Source organism: Epinephelus lanceolatus, chromosome 14 (assembly GCF_041903045.1).
Source record: "Epinephelus lanceolatus isolate andai-2023 chromosome 14, ASM4190304v1, whole genome shotgun sequence".
Lineage (NCBI taxonomy): Eukaryota > Metazoa > Chordata > Actinopteri > Perciformes > Serranidae > Epinephelus > Epinephelus lanceolatus.
In genome coordinates this window covers 21,342,168-21,364,636 of record NC_135747.1, presented here as the reverse complement: position 1 = coordinate 21,364,636, position 22,469 = coordinate 21,342,168, and the positions used below count along the sequence as shown (strand labels likewise).

At 40.0% G+C, this 22,469-nt stretch overlaps 1 protein-coding gene across 1 annotated transcript in view; it reads right to left on the bottom strand.

The window, feature by feature from the left end:
- Positions 1-1,995: 1,995 nt before the first annotated feature.
- Positions 1,996-22,469, bottom strand: part of kcnj3a (potassium inwardly rectifying channel subfamily J member 3a) — a 34,803-nt gene continuing 14,329 nt past the window's right edge. Inside the window, exon 3 of the mRNA XM_033613033.2 lies at positions 1,996-3,841. Within this exon, the coding sequence (XP_033468924.1) occupies positions 3,249-3,841 (593 nt within the window). The 3' untranslated portion in view covers positions 1,996-3,248. The remainder of the gene's footprint in view (positions 3,842-22,469) is intronic.

Genomic DNA, 22,469 nt, shown 5'->3' with positions numbered 1-22,469 from the left:
AATGCAGCCACCAATAATATTGTTAAATACATCTGTGCTTTTCCTACAAGGACATGTCAAAATGTCTGTCGTGAAAAAGGTCTATCCCTGGTGGAATAGTGTCTTGGTCAAAAAGAATTGCTATTGGTAGCACAATCCACGGTGGAGACACAGCAACTGTAAGCTGCTGGAAATGCAGCAACAGGTCACAAAAAATAACCATCATGTTGTTTGTTGGTCTCGAACAGTGGTCTGCGGTGGTTGGCAGCTCGGCAGTTGTCTCACCTAGCTATCCACATCCCTCCACCTCCTGAGGACCAGTGAGTTCACGTACATGGAATCAGAACTATGTCACTTTATATCTCACTTATGAAACATACAAATGTAATGTATCTGTGGTTTGTAGAATGCCAACATTTTCTTCTGGTGACTGGATGTGGTTTGGAGACGTTGTTGCTTTGTGAGAAAAAAAACTGTACATTTTGAGATTAGGAGGAGATTGATACCATCTCATACCTGAACATTAGAAATTAAGCTACAGCCAGCAGCTGGTTAGCTTAGCTTAGCATAGACACTGGAAACAGGGGAAAACAGCTGGCTTGGCTCTGTCCAAGGGGAACGAAATCTGCCTATCAGCACCAGCAAAAAAACAAACAAACAAAAAAGAATAAAATAATTACCATTTCACGGATTACAGACTTTTTTTCCCCTACAGACTGAGCCAGGCTAGCTTTTGCCAATATTTGTGCTAAGTTAAGCTCACCAGCAGCTGGCTGTTGCTACAGTACTTTTTTTTTTTTTAAAAACTAACCTAAGTCTGGAAAAGAAAGTAAATACGTATTTATCCCACATGTAAGACTATGGCTTTAAAGGAATACTTCACCCTCAAAATGACCATTGGTATATCAGTTACTCACACCGTGTTGTGTTGAGTTCAGAGAGAAAACTTGGCTTTTTTTTGCATGCCTCCACAGTTAATGAAGAATCCTAAAACTGAGAAAATTCTTGATGAATTGAAGTCATAGGGGTCGGTGTTAAACAACAGCAAAACTATATCAAAACATCTGTTTATAAACTGTCACACAACTCATGCAGTATAATCCAAGTCTCATTTATCCAGTCATATGTTCAGTTCTTCCCAAACACATGCATTTTCACCAAAACCTTTCTATTTCTACATAAAATGTCTCACACACAGAAGAGTATTGCACCTGGGCTAGCACCCGCTACTCGTATAAACAAGTGTTTTAAATAATTAGGTCTTAGTTAAAATGCATGTGCTTAAGAAGTACTTGGCTTATACTGCATGAATTGCAGTGTTGGGGGTACCACGTTAATTTTTTAACATGTTATTTTTGTAATATATTATGTAGTGAAGTAATGTAATGTGTCACCAACAGGATTTTGGGTAATATCATTACACTCACAATGTCACATAACTCGTTAATAAAACTCATTTTCATTTTTCGTTTATCCACACTGCACCAATTCCGCCAGCAAAAAAAAAAACATCCTTCCAAGGTCGTTGTGTGTTGTCACGTCATTTATTATACACTACCTTATAGAAGGGTGCCAGTGATTGTGTGCCTTATCATGTACTGTGTTTCCGCTGCTGCCTTTTACTCCAATTCATCAAGAACGTTCTCAGTTTTTCAATTCTTCTGCCATTGTTGAGGCACGCTAGAAAAACGATGTTTTCATCATGAATTCAAGGCAACACAAGATGAGTAACTGATGTACAAATGATCATTTTGTGGGTGAAGATCGCTTTTCAGCTGAACAGTCAAAATTGTTATGTGCACAGTGATTTGAATATGCTTAGCTTTGGGCGAAGATCAGACTTATTATACGGTGGTAGGTGCACACGCACGGGCCAGCTCTCTTACAGTGAGGTAAGCATGTTGTTGCTCTTCCATCATTTTGACCACCCCCTGTAATACGTAATAATAACATTTTATTGATTTAAATGGGTAAAGCATGCGTTACATCTAGTCAAAGTAGCAAGATGCTAAACAGTTATGTTAGATCTTTATTCCTGAAGAGATTGGGTATCATACAATGTCTTTGATGCATTTAGAGAAAACCAGATTTCATGGCATGGATTCAGTAAACAGAATGAATATGGGGCTGCGGTAGACCCTGTGGCTATATAAAGATTATAGTCATTATAATATTATTGCTTTCATCACAGAGGAGGGAGATTATGGGCCCTTAAGACAAAGGTTATGATTTCCTTACGGGCCCACCTCTAAATCTAACCAGTAACACCTAAGTTGAAATTCTAATGAAGTGTTCTGTATGACCACACAGGCCTACTGTAGGTTAAGTTGATTCTGTTATATAATGAAACAAAATGATTGCACAGTACTGAACTACCATCCTAAGCAGTTAATTTATGTCCCTTAAATGCCTTCTAATATCACAGGGTATTATATAATGATTACTTTTGTGCTTATCAAGTAAAAGTATTGATTGACTCTTTCAACTTAAGTGTTACTTTAATAAGCAAGTGAAAATTGTGCCCAGTTCAGACAGGTCATATGATGCAAATAATGCATTTTCAAATTAAAAGAAAAAATGCATCATCTAGCAACATATTCTGTAATTGATCAACTAATAAAGTCATAAAATCGCACATGGTAAAATAGTCTATATGAAATACCAAAAATCCAGCTGTGAACAAACATGAAAATGGAAACAAGGTAATATAGTTAAGGCTAAACATCTTTGTCTATTACCTTTGTATAGCTAAGTCAATAAGAGGAGCATGCAATCAACATAACATTGCCACAATTTTACATTAAACAACAAAAGCAGTCAACTCAAAACAAATGTATGTGCCTTTCGTCACCACAAATTAGAACCATGTAATGTAGGTTTTCCACGTCGTAAATCATATGGCTTTGTGCAATTTTTCACTGTCAGTAAATTCACTAATGAAATTGTTTTTGTAAAATAATATATCAATAAATGTCATGCCGGAAATTATTGAGATTCTGTTCTACATGCGCTGTTTCTTACATGCCAGATTGTGCTAATTGTACATCATCCTAAAAAAAATATCAGAGGTCTTTCGTCATAGCATGTACACTTACATCCAGGGACAAATGTGCTCAATTCCATCACCCTACTTTATATAAGGTATTTGTGCACATATTCTACATTTCTTTTAATATAAGAATATTGTCCATTAATAAATCAGGGATAGTACAAGGGCTTCAGGTAGGGAAATAAAGGTGGATGGCATAAGTTAAAATATGTTGCCTGCTCTATGTAAAGCGATCTGAATTCATCTTTCTGAGTTTGGGTGGCAGGTGTCCGTCCATCCTACCCCCTCCTCCCCCAGCCAGTCGCTGCAGCTTGGGAGGTAAGTCCGCCACTGACTTACTCATGGGCTCTGTGCTGATCTTGACCTTACCGGCCTGCTTATCATCAGAGACGCCGGGAACAGAGCTGATTCGCTGCAGCTTCATGGGCAGGTCTCCAAAGCTGTAAGTCATCTCTGAGGTGGTGGAGCTCATCCTCAGGAGCTTCTTGGGCAGGCCGTCCCGTCCTGTGATCTTCTGGAGCTTGGTGGGCAGCTTGGTGGTGCTGTCATTGTCCTCCAGGGTCTCCAGGCAGTCCAGAGAGCTGTTCTTCTCCCCGCTGTTGCACAGGGACGGAGCCATGAGGGGCGAGGAGAGGAGCAGGGCCTCCTCCTGCTCCTTCACGCTGTACGGAGGGGTGGGCACCTCGAATGTGGCATGGAACTGAGAGTAGTCCACCTTAAAGAAGCCTTCCTCCAAGGAGATAACTGGGAAGAAGCGGTGTCCCCACAGGACCTCGTCCTCGGTGTATGATGTCCTTGCTTGGCAGGTCATCCCTGTCAAACACAAAAAATAAAAGAGGAAAAGACCATCGACTGGATGAGTTGTCAGATTTATTTCTACAAATTCAAGACCTAAAAAATTATGGCAGCTTATGTGTCATTCTCGCTGCAGTGGAAACTAACATTTAAAGATGAAATGTTTCACGACTCTAGTATTAAACTGCAGAGCCCTGATTTAATTATATGCTTGGCACCGTTCCATGAGAATCAACAACATGCTATTCATCAGGATTCTTGCCATTTTCACATCACAAAACAAACAATACTGCAAACAAAAGTGCCTCCATGAATAAGTACTTAATGTATTACAGAGCCAGCTGCCTAAATAAAAAGCCTAATTGATTTTTCAGTTTCCAAACATGATGTTCATGAGCAATTTCCAGCCTAACTTGAAAGATAATTAAAAGTGCAGCTGAGTTATTTGCTGTGTGTGTGTTTTATAAGAATAGCTTATTATTTAATCACACAAGGCCAGATCCATTCTGAAATTAGTGTTCACGAGGAGATGCCAAAGCACTTGTACATTTGATATCAGTATATTTCTTATGGTATTTTATTTTTTACCTGAGGTTTCAACATAATGCATTCAAAACAGGTCAAGGCTGATCCGAGACAGACACAACACAATCACTAGAAAATATGTTGGCATTGTTTCTGCAAACCACAGATACGTTACATTTGCGTTGTTATTATGTAGCAGATACACTGAAACCTTCCTTTAGAACAACGCTGTGGTTAATGTGTTTTGTTAAGGCACAAAATACACTAGGTTATGGTTATGAAAAAACTGTGTTTTGGTTTAAAATATCCGGTTAGGGGGGCACAATCCCTGCAGGAAAAGCAGTGATGTCTTGGTAAAGAACAAGTGCTTTTTATGGCACTATACCCACTAAAAGCCTAAACAAAAAACAAAGGAAACACACTACTGGGTTGTGAAAAAAACACCCATGTTTAAAGCCTAAAAAGTCGATCAAAACACAGATGGATTGCTACAAAGACCCACATTTGGAGCCTAAAATGCCAATGGAAATACACAGACAGGCTGCTAAAAAACACCCATGTTTGGAGCCTTAAAAGCTGATGGAAACACATCAATGTGTTGCTGAAACATACCTATGTTAGGAGCCTAAAAACCCGCTGGAAAAACATCAATTGGTTGCAACAAAGACCCATATTTGGAGCCTAAAATGCCAATGGAAATACACAGATAGGCTGCCACAAAACACCCATGTTTTGAGCGTAAAAAGCCGATGGAAACACATCAACGTGTTGCTGAAACATACTTATGTTTGGAGCCTAAAAATCCGCTGGAAAAACATAAATGGGTTGCTACAAAGACCCACGTTTGGAGCCTAAAATGCCAACGGAAATACACAAACAGGCTGCCACAAAGCACCCATGTTTTGAGGGTAAAAAGCCAATGGAAACGCACTAACAGGTTGCTACAAAACACCTACATTTGGAGCCTAAAAACCTGCTGGAAAAACATAAATGGGTTGCTACAAAACACCCACGTTTAGAGCCTAAAAAGCCAACTGAAACACAGTTTTGTTGTTTGTTGGTCTTGAACAGTGATGTGGAGCTTGGCAAGTGTCTTGCCTTTTTGTCACGTGATCCACAATCTCCTCCTTAAAGCGCATATACTGCGTCACTTTAGAAACGTTGATATGATGCACTTGCAATGTGCAATGTGCAATGTGCATTTGAGGGAGAAAAAAACTAACACTTCATGAGGAAGAATACTTGTTTCAGGGAGAAAAAAGCAGCTTCTAGTAAAAAACGTAAGTATTCTCTACCAGCACCACTTACACTACTTAACAGTTCAGTCCACACCTCAAGCTTGGCTAGTAGCTCCAAAAGATAGAGGATTAAGATAATCAAATTGCTGGAACCCACAGGAGTAACAGCTGCAAGCAGAGGCTTCAGGAGGTCTAGCTCACAGTAAAAATTTCTTTGGACCTCTCTGACACGAGAAAGGGAATCCAATATAATCCAAAGCACAAAAAGTTACATGAAGTATCTGTTACATAACATTGTTCAGCTGCAGAAAAGCCAAAACGAGTGTGACAATTTAGTTAAAAGCGTTAAATTCTGTCATTTGGGAGGCTACAAATTAAAACGAAATATCCTACTACTCTGCATTTTCTGGGTTTGTGTGTGTGTGTGTGTGTGTGTGTATGTGTGTGTGTGTACCCATAAACCCTGCTCTGCAAATTCAGCACAAGATAGCAGAATATGATACACTTAGACTAAATGTTCCCTCACAGGGGACTCTGAATTAAAACCCTGCTTAAAAACTCCCCTCACGTTCTCGGAAACAAATTAATGCAATTAGCAAAATCATGAGCTTTGAATTAATGATCAGCAACATTTTTTTATTTTCATGCAAAGTTATTGGATGCTTATTAGTGATTACTCATCACCACTATTCAGCAGCTGCTGTCATAGCTGCCTGTGCAATACATCGTACTACACTGCTCACAGCAAAGCCCCATCCATCTTGGCATGTTTAATATTCTGCTGAAAAAACAACTTTCATTTCTCACTGAACGTGAGTATAGAAAATCTATAATTAGGTTTACATCTGAATCAAAACACTAAATTGGTTATATCAGCCCTAAAAAGCCTTATTTCAGCGAATGGCTGGGGGCACTCATGTTAAGACTTGTTGAAATCCATTAGGAAATCAGCGACGGCAGTAGGTTATTATCACATGTTTTAATTACCAGCTTAATATTGTTCTAGCAGCGACAGTTGGGTCCAAACTAAGACGAAGCGCTCGCACACAGTGAGACACCGCTGCTGATTGCCGGGATGTCATCATCGAAACTGGAGGCATCTGTGATTCCGCCCGATTCCCAAGGTCATAAAATAATTCACTGATAACAGCTCTGTACACAATCGCAGATGTGCAAGAGACTGAACATCAAGTGCATTTGGGGTATTCAGAGTATTACTTCTGCACTATTGCTTCAGAGTCCCGGAGCCTTTAGGCATATGGAAGTGTGCTGCAGTGAATAAAGCGGGCAAAGCTAATGAGAACTTTAGGGCCAAAGCGATTGAGAGTTAAGTGTGGATGGAAATCTCATTGCATTGTGAGCCTTTTAAATTGCTTCCAGCCAAAACACAGTCACCACTTGATTATCAACATATAGTGATTCTGAGAAAACTGTGGTGCAAAACACTCTCTGTTTTGGTTTCATAACAGCTACTTAATCACCACCAGCAGTCAGCTGTACCTGCTTTATTGAATAGCAGAGTCGATGCTGCGGCGTTATATTGACATCCATACAGTAAATACAGGACTGGAACATCAATAGCAACTTTGCTGGTGCATGATGAGGAAAAAGGTGGGAACAAGTGAAATGAAATTGCGCCTGAGGCAAAAGGTTGCTACAGTAATACACTAGACCCAAATAGCTTCATCTTACATCTATTAATAATGCTCTATTGTTCCTGCAGATAGTGTAGGAGTTACTGTAAGACCATAGTCTCTGGAAACACATGAACCCTGCTGGCCTCGGGCTGAATCTCTCTTCAACCTGTTTCCCCTTCTCAAGATCCACTCGACCCCAACCAAAAAAAACCAAAACAAAATAGAAGAAGAAATCTCACTGATGTGGATGGTCTAATTAACTGTACCCTTTTTCAAAAACCAACAATGGCACTAGACTTAATCATGACCATTAATATGCATTTAATTTCCATACATTATTCAAGCGCTGACGCCTGAGCCATTGCATAATTATAGACATGGTTGCATCACATATGTAGAACTGTGTTGATAAAGACCAGCTGTTGTGCAACACCCACATTCATATGGCATGCAGTGTAACAGACACAGCAATAAACCCTGCGTCTTGACTTTCAGTCAGGACACACAGTTCGAGTCGTGATGGAAGTTTACACATTATGTAGAGAAACATGTTAGGCAGAGACCTCAAGATCGGAGTATAGTTAAAGAGCTAAAAATAGCACGAGTATAAAACAATAAAACTTGATTTCTAAAATGTCTCCACTGGATATAATATTCCTAAAAATAGTAATCCAGTCAAAAGAGAATACCCATATCGGTGTGTATTTCGTATTACTGGTAAAGGCTTATGTAACTCTAAAATACACGCCTGCCCGGGAATCAGTGTTTCTATGGAAACAAAACTGTAGGAATGTGTGCATGTGACAGCCATAAACCTCTTCACTGCTGAGTTTGGTCAAAAGTAACAGCGACAACACAAAACAAAAGTCTCTCTCTCTCTCTCAGATCACGACATCCAAACTGCTCAAAATGGATTTTCTATTTAGGGCAGGGTCAAATCATCAATACGGCTCCAGAGTCAGACCAAAATGGTTTTACTGTCTCTGAAACGTGACCTTTTACAACACAAGAGGTAAGTCATATATTTTGGTGACTTCTCATCAGTGAAGGCCGGAGCTCATATTACAAATGTCATCTTTACTAAAGCACAGAATGATTTTCTCTTCCTCCACCATCCATCACTCTTACAGTATATTGTTTTATATCTGTGTCATCTTCATGGCACCACAGTCAGTATCATGAGCATTGTGTCATAAACACACACATGTGCACGCACACACACACACACGAAGCAGGGGGAAAACAACAATCCTATCCTGTCTCTGCTGCAGTTTGCTGCCGGGAACATGCAACTGTAGAACATCTCACCAGCGAGAAAGAAACACCTCAGATGTGTGGTGTGCAGTGTTGTCACAGCCAGTTAGAGGTGTTGGTAACATCACTTAACATACAGTATGTCAAAAAAGTGAAACCAAACAAGCTCACACAGCTTCAGAGTATTTTCTGTACGTATTTTTACACTCTCTACGAGGCACACCTGCCTCTATCTTTTTTTTTCTTTAAGATCTTTTATGCTGTTTCTGCCTTTGATGGCATGTTTTCACAAATCATAACAGGAGTGTTGCAGTGAAAATGTCCGCCTCTTCTTTAACCGCTTAGACACTAGAAAAATCTGCATCTTACTATATTCAGTATAATAGCAAATTAATTATACTGGCCTGAAATGATGTCATCATGTACTGTGTGTCAACTTTTTTCTTCCAGTGTGTTTTTTTAAAGGTGTTACATAATACATTCAGAACATTAATATAGCAGCAAACTACTATTTGCAATGTAAAGCTATAATGAGTCCTGAGCAGAGAATTAAGTCGCGGTCCGTCTCTGTGAGTTGTAATCCAAGCTTCTCTGTTCTTTGTTTTAGTAGCCGGTCCAGCCACATAATTATTTGCAACCCATTTGGGGGCATTTAATCCTACAGTTCATCTGAAAATTTACAAATTTAAAAGATCAAAATATTATACAATTGGGCCGCTGAGTAGATCAGTGGGTAGAGCGGTACAAAGGCAATTTCCCTGCCACAGCAGCCGCAGGCTCAATTCCAGCCCTTGACCCCTTGCTGCATCTCGTCCCCTCTCTCAAACCCTTTCACACTTGAAACTTCCCTGGCAAAAAGCCAAAAAAAAATCAGTTTATATATATATATATATATATATATATATATATATATATATATATATATATATATCCTGCAATTATTTTTTTAATCAGCTAATTTATGATTTTTGCAGTTTCAGATGGATTATCTGCTGCCTTTTCTCTTATATAAAAGCAAATTAAATATTTTGGGTTTTGTTTGTCAAGGAAAAAACAATTTTAATAGGCTGACTTGGGCTCTGGAGGAATTTTGAAAATATTTTCTGACAAAAAAAAATTGGTTTACGGTGGAAGTAATTGTCAGATTAAATGGTGATTAAAATCATCTTTTGTTGCAGCTCTAACGAGAATCAACACAAAAATCAAACGTAAATCAACACATAGCATATTTATTTATTAATTCTTCAAATCATTATAATAAAAAAATAGAGTTAAACCACACTAGCTTTATTTGGGGGAAAGAAGAGTGCAGAAGAAACCAGGAGGGAAAAACGTCATTGGAATCAATAGAGAGACAATTCCTCACTCAGCTCATTAGGAGAGAAATTTGTAAGTCTGTGGATCTATTACACTTCTAATTTCAGTAAATGATTATCTGTTCCCCTCTGTGACTCAGTATAAGCCAATACTAATACATTTCAAATCTTCAGTGGTGTGATCCTTGCCAATGAAGTGATGCACTATAAGAGATCTGTACCACCTTGTTATATAATCTCTGTTTTAATAAACAGCAATGTTCGGGTATTTTACCAATATTACATACATATATTACATGTTTCATGGTCACAGAAACACACTGCTGTGTGTTCAACATCAACTTACAGTATCACCTATTTCTCAGCAGCTGTACAATGAAATATCTTTGTGTAGATAATGATTCTGCAAATGACTGTTATGCTACCAGTCTCATCAACATGTGAGGGTATCCAAAGGCTCAGTTCAAATACTATCAAAATAATTAATCAACCTAAGTGGTTAAGAAGTACCAAAAAAACCCAATGATAATAGTTTGTTTGCAATCACATGACTATGGTGATGTGCAAAATTCAGATGGAGGGCAGGAGGTGATAAATCCATACACTGAGTGACCTGAAAATTGAGGAGAGTGACTACATTAAAGGGCTGGATCAATCTGCAGGCAGCAGCTATCATCAGAAAATTGAAACTGGTGTCAGATGTGATCTATACAAAACAAAGAAAAGTATTTTTTTTTCCCACAAATTGATCAATTTCCCAGGCGTGGACATAATCATTAATGCAAATGACCTCGTCCTCCAGACCACCTAACGCTACTAAAGTTGCATCGCGAGCCAATGAAACGTACACTCTAATCTATAGTTCACGATAAGCTATATACAAGTCTATATAAGTCTAACTATAAGATGGAGTATAGTGGACTAAAACTATTTTGTGTGCGAATGAGTTCACAACTGAAAAGAGTACCATCTCGTTTTAGGCCAGGTGAGTAAATGTGCTTGGGTATAATATATACGTCTATTATATTTTAGCTCTTTACATGGATGCACCGCTATCAGGCTAATGTTAGCTAACTGCTGTTTTCTACCTGCTAGGTCAACTGTTCCCAAAGGTCTGGTGAGACGCCTATAAGCAAGTCATGTTTTACACACTTCACCATCTATGTTTGAAATTAGACTGAAGAAGGAGGTTTTTGGTCCACATTTGTCGCTGTTTCTTTGTGACGTTTTTTGTTTGTTTTTTTACTTCTCCACTTTACATTCTACTATTTTCTGGACTTAAAATGGCCCCTTTTTTCCTCTACTTTGGTCAACTGGAACAGCTGTAAACAGTGCAAATCATAAGCATCTGTGCAGTGTTTGTAGTGTTTGCCTCCATCTGGACAGCATACTGATGTATGACGTCATATGCAAAGACACTAAAATCCTGTATTTACAAACTACTTAAAGCAGCACTTATCAATAATTTCAAATAAAAAAGGTGTAAAAATGATGTGTAATTGGAAAGGGTCACTTGTCGTAATAAACCCACAGAAAATAACGTTTGCAGTTCCCCTCAGCTCTCCAGAACATTTTAGCACCTTTCAGCTCTTTATTTTGGTTTTACAGCCCACGGCTTTTGAGTCGCTCCCATCTCTCTCATCTGCATCATTTCCAGCAGCAGCAGGAGTGACATAGCTATAAAAACCTCCTCTACACTACCTGCCCAGCAACAAACAGCAGACAGACACAGTGAGCCACTACCTGGTGAACATAGTGGAGCACTTAGCGGCTAAAGAGACAGATATCTCTCCTCAGGAGTTGTTGGAGACCTTTAGACCTGAACAGAGCTAAAAGAGGAGTGAGTAGTGGACTCATATTGCCCAGGTGGCCGCAAACACTACTTTGAATGAATTCAAATGTTGCTTCGTGTCTGCTGGAGATACAATTAGCCAACTGTTTGCTAACACATTGGCTGTAACAAATTTGTAAGGTGTAAATGTGTCAATGCTGTGATTACAGTTTGCTCCACTGCTCCCAAATGCTTAAAAATCAATACAGCCATGAGTAAAGGAACCAAGTATTAGATGAACATGTACTTAATTAAAAACTAAATCTATTTATTGAATTATAAAAACATGTAAGAGATATTTGAATGTTGTAATAGTCCAGCTGTCACATACTGAGGTTCACTTTCAATTTATTGTTGAGTGTAAATTGTCTGTTTTATTATATTGTTGCTGTGAGCAAAAAAAATGTCTCTTTTTGAGGATTTTCATGTTTTGAGAGGGTTTCTCAGTTCACTTGAGCATCTCATTTTTATCATATTTAACAATTTAAATGCAGTGTTGGGGTAACAGGTACTCAAATTACTTTTCGTTGTAACAAGTAATGTGTTAGTTTTGCAATTTAAAGGAGCTATATGTAAGAAATCTAAAGCAAATAGTCGTAAAATCCTCCTAATATGTCACAGAGACTAAGGAATAATGTTTGTATAACATACTGATCTCACTGACAACAATAGTACAGCCAGAATATTCGCATTTAAAAAAAAAATTTACGGTCCGCAAATCATGTTTATGTTTTGAATTTGTGTTTTGGTCTGTTGCGCCACCCACTGCCGCCAGTAGAGTCTCAGCATCAGTTACAGTTACGACTGAACTACAGCAGCACGGCAAGCAGCATTAGCAGTGTCCCGGTACATAGCATTAGCAGTCTCCTCAGCTGTATCCCGGCAGCAACGTTAGCAGCAGAGAAGCCAGACTTGCTTGAATGGTCCGCTGGAAAACCGTCTCCAGCGTGCCGCTGTCCAGCAACCTCGATTCTGTAGGGGAGGGGGGGCAGACACGACTCGCGGCAGTGTTTTGAATTTGAGTGCAGTAACCGTTTTGGCCACATTCTTACATACAGCGCCTTTAAGTAATCAGTTATTTAGCTGCATTTCCAAATAAACAACCTATTACTTTAAAAAATAGTATTATATTTTCCTGTTTCTTTTGTCACCACAAGAAACAACTACAACAAAAAAGAAATGTCCAGATGTATTTGCACTGGGGTTTTTTTGTTTTTTATGCACCTATTTCTACTTCTTCACAGGCAGCTGTGTACTCCAGCAGAGAGGACAGCCCATTGTGGTAGTATTCCTATTATTTTGAATTTGTGGGTGAAAAAGACAAGCCTGCAGAGTTACAGATTATGGGCTCTAGACTAGGCTATGCAATGATGGTAGAGTCAGTACATTCAAAGATAGGCATACAGTAGGTTACAGGCCCTGTGGTAAGTATAACCAGGGGCATTGTTTTGTGGGGGAGAAGTGGGACCGATTACCCAGGGCCCCAGTGGAAGGGGGCCCTGGAAGTAATGAGTGCCACAACTACTTCAAGATTAGCTGAATATTCCGGTTGAAAGATTGAACTTTGTATAAAAAAAATAGTGGAAGCCCACTGAGGCTCCTGGCACCTCTTCAATAAGCAAAATGGTGAGTCCACCTGTGCACAAGGATTCATCTCTAAATGCAACTTGAGCTGAGTGAGTTACTGCTTATGCTGCTGGGGCACCAACGTACACTTTTTCCCAATTAAGGAAAATCAGGGTTTCAAAAAAAGAAAAAAAAAGTGAAAGGGAAAGAAGCAAACTGACTTAAAAAAAATCAAAAGGTACATCAGAGGGACATGGATCAAGAGAAAAAGGGTAGGGGGCCCACAGAGACTGCTCATGCATAGGGCCCAGATTTTGGTGCTACACCCCTAAATATAACCAACATGCACAAGGAGTCGCAAAAGGGTTTTTATTTTGGTAACATAAAAAGAACTCTAAGGAGTTACTTTTCTCAGTAGTATCAGTAGTAATATAGCGTGTAAATGTACAAAAGGATGAGTTACAACAACACAATTAGAAAATAAAATATGATCTGACACATTGAAAATGATATTAACATATCAACCAGTGGGAGCTGTTCCCTGACATCTACAATATTTCTATGCCTTCAGTGTAAAGGTTGCAGCATATATGATCTTTCCTGACTGGCCAATGCAAATCTTAATCCTACACAAGTGTGAAATCCCTTCAGAAGTCCCTCATCGCTGAAGTTCACCAGGCAGTTTACTGCTTTCAAACTGTATGCAATATCCATGTGACAGCATGAGCGGCATTAGAATAATCCTCTGCTGAATCCACGAATTCAAGACAGATGTAGAAAAAAAATGCATCTCATTAAAAGGTAAATTTCAGAGAGGAAATAACATAGAAAGTAGAAGAAGATGCATTTTCAGCATCGATGTGAGCCGGTGTATCACATGCCCAGATTTTCCTGCCATCTCAGCAGCAATCGTGTTTTCATATGAAATCTCCAGGCATAACCCAAATATGAAGAATCAAATGGAATTTTTTAAAAAAGTGGACTTTGGGAGTGACTACAGCAGTGCGATGGGATGTCTGTCTGGAGATTACAGGTGCTCTATCTGCACCGTACAGCATATGCAATATTTCACAGACTCCCAGCTGATTCCATTATGGAGCGGTGAGAAAGAAAAAAACGTAAAGAGGCAGGAAGTGTCAAGAATAAACTTTGAGATTTAGATGCCCAAAAGCCATCTCAGCTTGAAACTCTAAATAAATGCACTTTCCCTTGATAACACAGAGCTGGCTGCTTCTCTGGTCTAACAAAGTGAGGCAGCCGCGCAGTCAGTGAGGTGACAGCAAAGATAAAATGGGTACTTTGGGGGCTGGAATAGAAAAGCACTGTAAACTCGGAGGCAGCCTGCCAGTGTTTCTTGATAGTAGCTGAAAAAAAAAACAACCTAAGTGGTATTCACAGACTCGCATCTAAAAGAAGCTCATCCAGGTTGTAGAAGGATCATATCCGTTTGGTGCCTGGCTCAGTCAAATTCTCAGTGGCAGATCTGCACTTGACACACTGAGGACGGAGTAAAGTCAAGGGCTGGACCTCAGAGCACAAAGCTATTTATTGCAGCTCTGTCAAACCATCAAATGTCTCAATGTAGATTTTTGGAGAATAAAAACCAGCGCTATTATATGATTCAACGACTGACAGGCACCAGGCGTTGCTCAGAACTGACGGAGAAAATGGAGGTTTATTCAAATGACTTCTCTAGATGAAAAAGAAAGGTGGACGTCGAGGAGTTCTTTGCAACCTCTTATTTAGTTACAAAATCACAAATAACCTCCCGCTCTCTCTCTTTTCTGTCTGCCTCTCTCTTTCACTAAGTCACTCAAATGGTCACACACCCACACACACACGCGCGCGCACTCTCACACAAACTCACTCACCAGTGCAGTGCTGTCAGCAAAGTCCCCTGACAGTCTATCACGGCTGTGGAAACAGCTCAAGTGTTATGTATGAGAAAAATGCTAGCAAAAACAAGCATGAGAATCTGGACGGTGCACACACACAGAGAGCACGGCCACACAACACCGTCCAAGATTCATCCTGCTCTCATTGTTGGGCACTTGCTGCGGCCAAGGCTGTCCACAAAATGCCTTTGCTGCATTGCTGGATTGCGAGGAGCGGCAATTAATTCGAGACAATTATCCTGTTCCTCATTTTGCAAAACAGGAAGCAGAATTCCCCTTTGTCTTCTTTTAGGATCCGTGTTACAACGTATTAAGCTGCTGCGCTGAATACTGGAAAGCTGAGGCGGAGGAGAATATAGGGATGCTGGGTGGTGTGTTTAAGCTTACTGACGAGAGGGAAGTTCAATTCACAGGTCGGAATAATATGGTTCTTTGTAGTTCGGCTTTTCACTGCTGACTTGTTATTCTTTTCAATGGGACGTTACAAAGGATAGAACAAAATGTACCTTTTATAGAGTTAAAAAAATCTCATTTAGATACAGATACTGCTATTGTGGCCACAAGTCCTGTCTGATCATCTGTTTCTATGGTGACCACCATCAAGTGGTAAAGTGTAGACAAATCCACGAGCATTCAGTGACCTGTTTTTCACAGTTTGACTTCTCAAAGATGGAAATAAGTCCCCTCCCTCCGTTAAATACTGTTTTCGTGCATGATCCATTTGTGAAGGTGGCTTTCCAGTTGTTTGCGGTGCTGATGTTGATTCCACGCACACAGCACCGGCTGAGCAATGTGAACAAGGGGGAAGCTGATGGAGGGAAAAGGCAGGGAAAGTGCACTGCTGTGGGGGAGGGGAGAGCTTGGATGCTGAGGCAATTGCTTGAGTGTGGAGGCTGTTGGAAAGGGAAGGAAGGGAAGGGAATAGGAGCAGGGGCTGCCAACCATCTCCACACAAGGTGGGGTGTCAGGCAGGCTAGAGGAACATATGGCTGTAGGCCATTAACACAGCCAGGAGAGCACATATTACCAAGTGAAGGCAATCTCAATACTGCCGTAAAGGGAACCAGTTGAGCAAAACGGCAATTGATGGATTTCCTTTAGGCCAAACAACCATTATGGGTCATATAGGAAAAATTACACTGGGGAGGTGTCCAACCCAAATGGGGCTATGAATGATTTTTTTTCCTCATTATACACTGAGTGAAGAAATGATCAGAAAACCATTTTCTTCCCATAAAACAGACTGAATGAGAGAGAGCTGTAATCTCATATTGATCTCGGCTATTAAATCTACTTAACCCATGAAGAGGAGTTACAGCTGAGAGGGGGTGACACAAAAGAAGGATTTTTATGCCTTAAGAGATCTCAGTCTTAGGTGGTGCTAAAGAGGAGTTACGTGCTGGTGAGCAAGTACCCCTATTGTTTTCTCAAGTTGGTCACTTAAACGGATGTTTCAGATCTTTTCAAGTGGGGTTGTATGAGGTACTTATCATAAGTCAGTGTATTACATACAGTTAATGTAAGTCAGCAAGCCCCCAGTTTGGAGAAGCAGGCAGGAGTCCGACACAGAAGCTTAGCAATGTACTGATGTGGATGGGGGCAGCAGCAAAACCTATTTTAGATAGCTAAAAAAGCTTTGCAAAAAAAAAATCAATATCAGTTTAAATATTTTCACTGTTGTCAGATAGCGATTTTTGATGGGGAAATTAAGCGATTATACAGTTCTCTTCAAAGCCAGACTCCATTGAGAAAATATTGATTTAATACTGTTCGTAATATCGTTGGATCACTTAGTTTGTTTGTGTTATTGTGTGACTTTGGCAATTTAAAAGGTTAGTTCGGATTCACCAAAGTCACACAATAACACAAACTAACTGATCAAAGCACCAGTAAGCTAGACCAGCAGCTCCCATGTTCCAAACTTACTGTTTTTGTCAGTTCAGTCTGGAGGCTTTGATGAGAGCGTAGATGGGGAACTGGAGCTTCCCTGTTGTACTTGGCTGTCTGACAAAAAGGTAACGTGATAAAAATAGCTTTTAATAAAGCAGGATTTTACTTCTGCGTCAAGTCGACGCCATACCCTGCGCCGCAGCCTGACGTGCACCTCCCCAGACATGTAACTACAAGTCGCAGCAACACAGACCTCTTGTCTATTTTTGTAAGCTGAAACCTTTTCCCTCAGTGGAAACGAAGCTTGTATTTACTTTAATTTTGCAAATAAAAACAATAAATTGTGAAGACAATAAACCTCCACAAAAAGACTTTTGTGTGATTTATCCTGGCTTCATATGAGCAGAGGAAATCTCAGCTAGTCGCTAGGCTAATCTATGTGATATAAAGTGCCATAGGCTTGTGCTAATAACGTTAGCATCGTATATTTTTAGTATAAGACAGTTGTTTTGTCGGTGAACCTTGTAAATTGTAATGGAGCTGAATTTTGTAATGTTACCTTTGTTAAATGTTGCTGTTGTCCCTGGCTTCAGATGGGTAAAGGAAAAGTCCTCTATCCACTAGGCTAATTTAGGCTATACAATGTAAAATGCCATAGGCTTGTGCTAAAAACATTAGCATATTGTGTTTGTGGGGAAAATGTGTCCAGCAAAAGACAAATGCTTTGTCTGTGAATGCTACAAGTTATAGTGAAGCTGGTTTGTGTACTTGTATTTGAAATTGTCGCTATTAAGCCATGTTTAATGTATGTTTAATGTGTGTTTAATGTTTGTTTTGAATCAACTAATCTTTACAGCACTTCGCAGAAACCCCGTTGCTGACTAGTGTTTTGGAGGTGTAACTGCAGCGTGACACAGACACACCACCACACAAGTATAAATGCTCACAACAGCATAGGCTGACACACAAGAATAAATCCTGCTTTAAACTGTTACAGATTTTTTTAGGTGGGACTTTTTTAGGTGGCTAAAATACTTTTTGCTTCTACTGCCCATCCACAGCAGTACATCACTTAGCTTCTGTTTCGGCATTCCTGCTGCTTCTCCAAACTGGGAGCATGCCAACAGACATCTCCTAAAGGTAATGCAGTGACCATGGATAGCCCCACTTCAAAACATCCAAACTATCCCTTAAAGCTAGAAAGCAGATTATTCCAGTAAACTCAAAACACGTCTGAGTGACAAAAACAGAAAGGGATGAGTCCCAGAGGAGAGTCTCGCTAGAAGACGAGCCTTAAGAGCAGCATGTTCATGTTGCTCTGTGCTTAGGCTGCAGGATTGATTCACCTGCACTTCAGGGACAGTTGCAGCCCAACCAATCAATGCTGCCAATGACCAACACTGCAAGTGCATCACAATCTTCCTCATAACCTCCGAGACAAGTGGAGCGACAATCTTGTCTCAATTATGGCCATGTAACACTTTGCCCCCCAAGTGTCCATCCTCCATCTAGACAGGGGTTAATAGTGAGGTCTACAGTTTGTGCTGTTAATTAATAAAAAAAGAGATCATCTCGCAGCTGCACAGTGTGCATGTCTTCTGAGGTAAAGGCAACCGAGACCCAGTCAATTATTTCTAATTCTTCGCAGCATGACGAGAAGACTGAGGCGTTGTTCGCGAATGTATTCCTGGTGGTTTCGTCACAACAGTTCATCCCAGGTCTACCACCACACCTCCTCCGCCAGTGATTTATTGCCATCCAACAGGGACTTGACAAATCCCTAAAGACACAATTATCGTGCTCCCCCTTGGGAAGCCAGCACAGTTCATCTAAAAGGGGATAATGAATCCTGGATGTCACAGTCGGTTCGCTGCAATGCCCATTATGTGGAGTTCATCCCCAGTGCAATTACTGTATGTACAGTAGACATAAGAGCTATATCTCACAGATATGTTAATAGAATACCTGTGTTTGCTTATCTAAAATTGGCAAAGCTGATTTCCTCTCTGCCCTTCAGAGTGAGTTGTTCAGCAGATGCCAATACACAGAGAGTGGACAAAATATCATGAACACCTTTATAATGTAATCAAATACAACAGCTTTGCAGCAAAGCTTTAGCCAAGCTTATAAAGTTCAGTGAATTTGTAGATTGTGTGAGACTACTCTCTATGGTGCTGAGGGTGCCATTTTTCTTGTTCTAATGAGCTGACTTCATTGTAAATATAACATCAGTGTACAGTCCATGCAGTATACAGTCCACTACAATCCAGTACAACACCAACACCATAATCGAGACTAAAAAGTTGGTCGAAACAACACCTCTCTGACAGTCTCAAAAAATGGAACATACTGGCAACCCTGTCTCAGAGATATTAAGTTTTTGTTTATTATTAAACTGCTTTCATAAATATGCTGTGGTGACAACGTAATTGCTGCCTGGATTATGCTCGGAGACAGCGTTTCTTTGAGTTAATGAAACACTATATTTATGTACTGCACTGGGAGACATACAAAGAGCAGGACTGTGACACCTGACTCCTGGGTCCATGTCCAGACTTCCTGTCTGAAGTTTGGTTTAAGCCCCAGAAACACCAAAACTGACATCAAAGAACTAGTTGTTGTTGCATCGACTCATGTCACCTGTGTCTTGGCCAAAAAGTTGCACCTGAACACATCACAAAGACTACAACCAACGGCCAACTAGCACTTATGTTCTGCGCCTGCATGGGAGGAAATAACTCTTCATGCTAGACAGGGTGGATTCAAGATGCTAGTTAGCACCTTTAAAACCCAACGCTATTATATTGACATGTGCACTAGCAAACAACAATACAAACAATGATGAAATGTTTGTTTGCAAAGTTTGTTTTGATCTCACTCACTCTTGACTTTAATCTTTGTGTAACTTTCTCACCTCTCAGAACACATTCTCACTCCAACCTCGTCACATTTTGATGTTTGGTTTTCACGTCCACACATAACATGCAGAGTACCCCAAGTGTGTTGGTATGATCTGAGACACCGTGTCAAGTTCTGCCTGTTACATGCATTGTCTTCCGTTTTTGCAGGAAATTTAACGTTTACATACAGTCTCTTTCAAAATAAGCGCAGCGAATTGATTTTCCTTGAACAACAAACACACATGGTTGGGTTTAGACAACAAAAGCACGTGGTTAGGTTTAGGAAAAAAGAACAGGGTTTTGCTTTATAATCTTACAGGACGCAAACACCGTTCTCTCAGGTTAAAGCCATGGTTTGTTGGACCAGGCCACTACCCCTCCCGTCTGCCCCACTCGGACTTTTGCGGCTTTATCTTTCATCCTTGTCTTGCCGCATTTCCCTCTGATGCCACTGGGCGCTGTTAAACTATAACAGCAACCGTATCATGCCAGTGTTAATGGAAACCTTGTTTCGTTGGTTTCTGACATCACGAGTCACTGCCCAACTGCCGGATTTCGTTGACTTCAGCATGAGACCGGGCTCTTCCATTCCTCTTCTTGTGCACTGAGCTGAACTGTCAATCAGAGTGAATTCACTCACAGATGGGCATTGCTGTCTCCAACACCGACTCAACAAGCTAAATTGGCTGAAAAATGCCAACAAGGGCCGATGAGGGCTATCAGTACGGGACACAACGCAAAATCTGGTGTGAGAGACACTCACCGACAGCCCAACAGTGACCAACAACTGACTGTTGGTGGCTTTGTGTGTCAAGGCCTTTAGGCAACAAAAGCACTTTGGTTCAGGTCAGGGAATAATAATAATAATAATTATAATAATATTAAGAAAGGTAGTAAGAAAAAAATAATGCTGTAGTCACTACCAGTGGATAGTGTATGGCAAGATCACATATTTTGGCTGACAACCAATGAAATATGTTGTCAATGAACATATGTCATATCAACATTTTTGTGATACTACAGCAACATCTCCTCATTATGTTGATAGAACATCATTTCTAAATGTAATTTAATTGCTATTTTAAATTAATTGTATATAAACTTATATTCTAGGAGACAGGACACTGCAGGACAATTATAACAGATTGCATTACATTATATAGATCTTCATGATTTTGTCTCTGTTCCTTGCTACTGTATGTATTTACTGTAGCCCATATAAAGTATTATAACATCAAGCCTCGGAAATCATTTCAGATCTACCAATGTTGCTTTTACTTTTACAGTAAGAAATACAATCCTGTGTAAAAAACCAGTGGTGTAAGAAGTATTTAGGTTCTTCACTCAAATAAAAGCATCACATTGTAAAAATACTCCATTTTAAGTGAAAGTCCTGCACTTTATAATCCTGTATTTTACCATGAAGATTACCAGGAAAGTGTGTTTTTGTATTCAGGTCCAGACATAATGTATCACTACACCCTCTTCGTGATGCTGCAAATATTACCCACATTTGTCATGCTGAAATATACAAGGCAGGTAGTTGGAATATGTGTTGTTAATAAAGTCAAATGAACCAAAAGCATGAAATACATTTTAACAAAAGAGCTGTAAGGTATCCAACACATGGCTTATCGCTCTACAGGTGGAGCTCAGCAGGGACAGCCGCCTCTCTCCTGAGCTCTCACCCTGAGAACATTAGATTTAATTGGAAACTCCCGCTCACACCTGATCTGCGGGGTTAACATCCCCACTGAACCCGCTTTAACCCTCTGACCCGCAGGGAGCGTGACACCAGGAGGAGAGGACACGCTCTCGGTGTAATGACTCAGAATGAATTATGGTCAGTTTCTCCAGAGGACGGCACAGTCTTGGCTCATATGCTGGTTCACTTGCGCCAGTGTTTACCTAAGCCGGGGTGCTGCTGACATCAGGCGACCCAAGACCTCCAGGACTACGGCCTCCTGCTCATATGATTGAAACTATTAGGGCCTCTGGTGCAACAGAGAGCTCTCCATTTTCATTTCAATTACTGCTGCTGATGATAAAACACAGATCGGGGCATGACTTTGGCTGCATTGCTAATCAGTGGCAATAGATGTTTCCAATTAATTATGCTGGCTGGCTTTACAAGAAAGAGCCTGCATCAATGCAATTATTACTCTTAATTTAATTTCTAAGTATACACTTTATGTGTATTTGTTTCACAACAATAACTTAATTGAAGCTATGAGGATTATTATATAATAACATTATTGTTAGGTCAGGTAATTACTTTTTTATTTACCTAAACTGAGTGGCAAGACTCACTTTAAAGGAATACTTTACCCCCAAATGTTTATCACTTACTCACCCCATGTTAAAGTCATGAAGAAACCTTTGTTTTTCTTGCATGCCTCCACGATAAAAGAGGAGTCCAAAAACAGAGAAAATTCTACATGGATTGAAGTCATAGGGGTCTACGTTCACAACTTTACTAAAACAGAAATTTTACCTCACTGAATATGGGAGTTGCTGCTGCCTTGACCGCTGGTTTGTCTGTGTTATTGTATTAAAGGGCTTGTTGGGATTCAGCAAAGTCAAAGAAACTAACT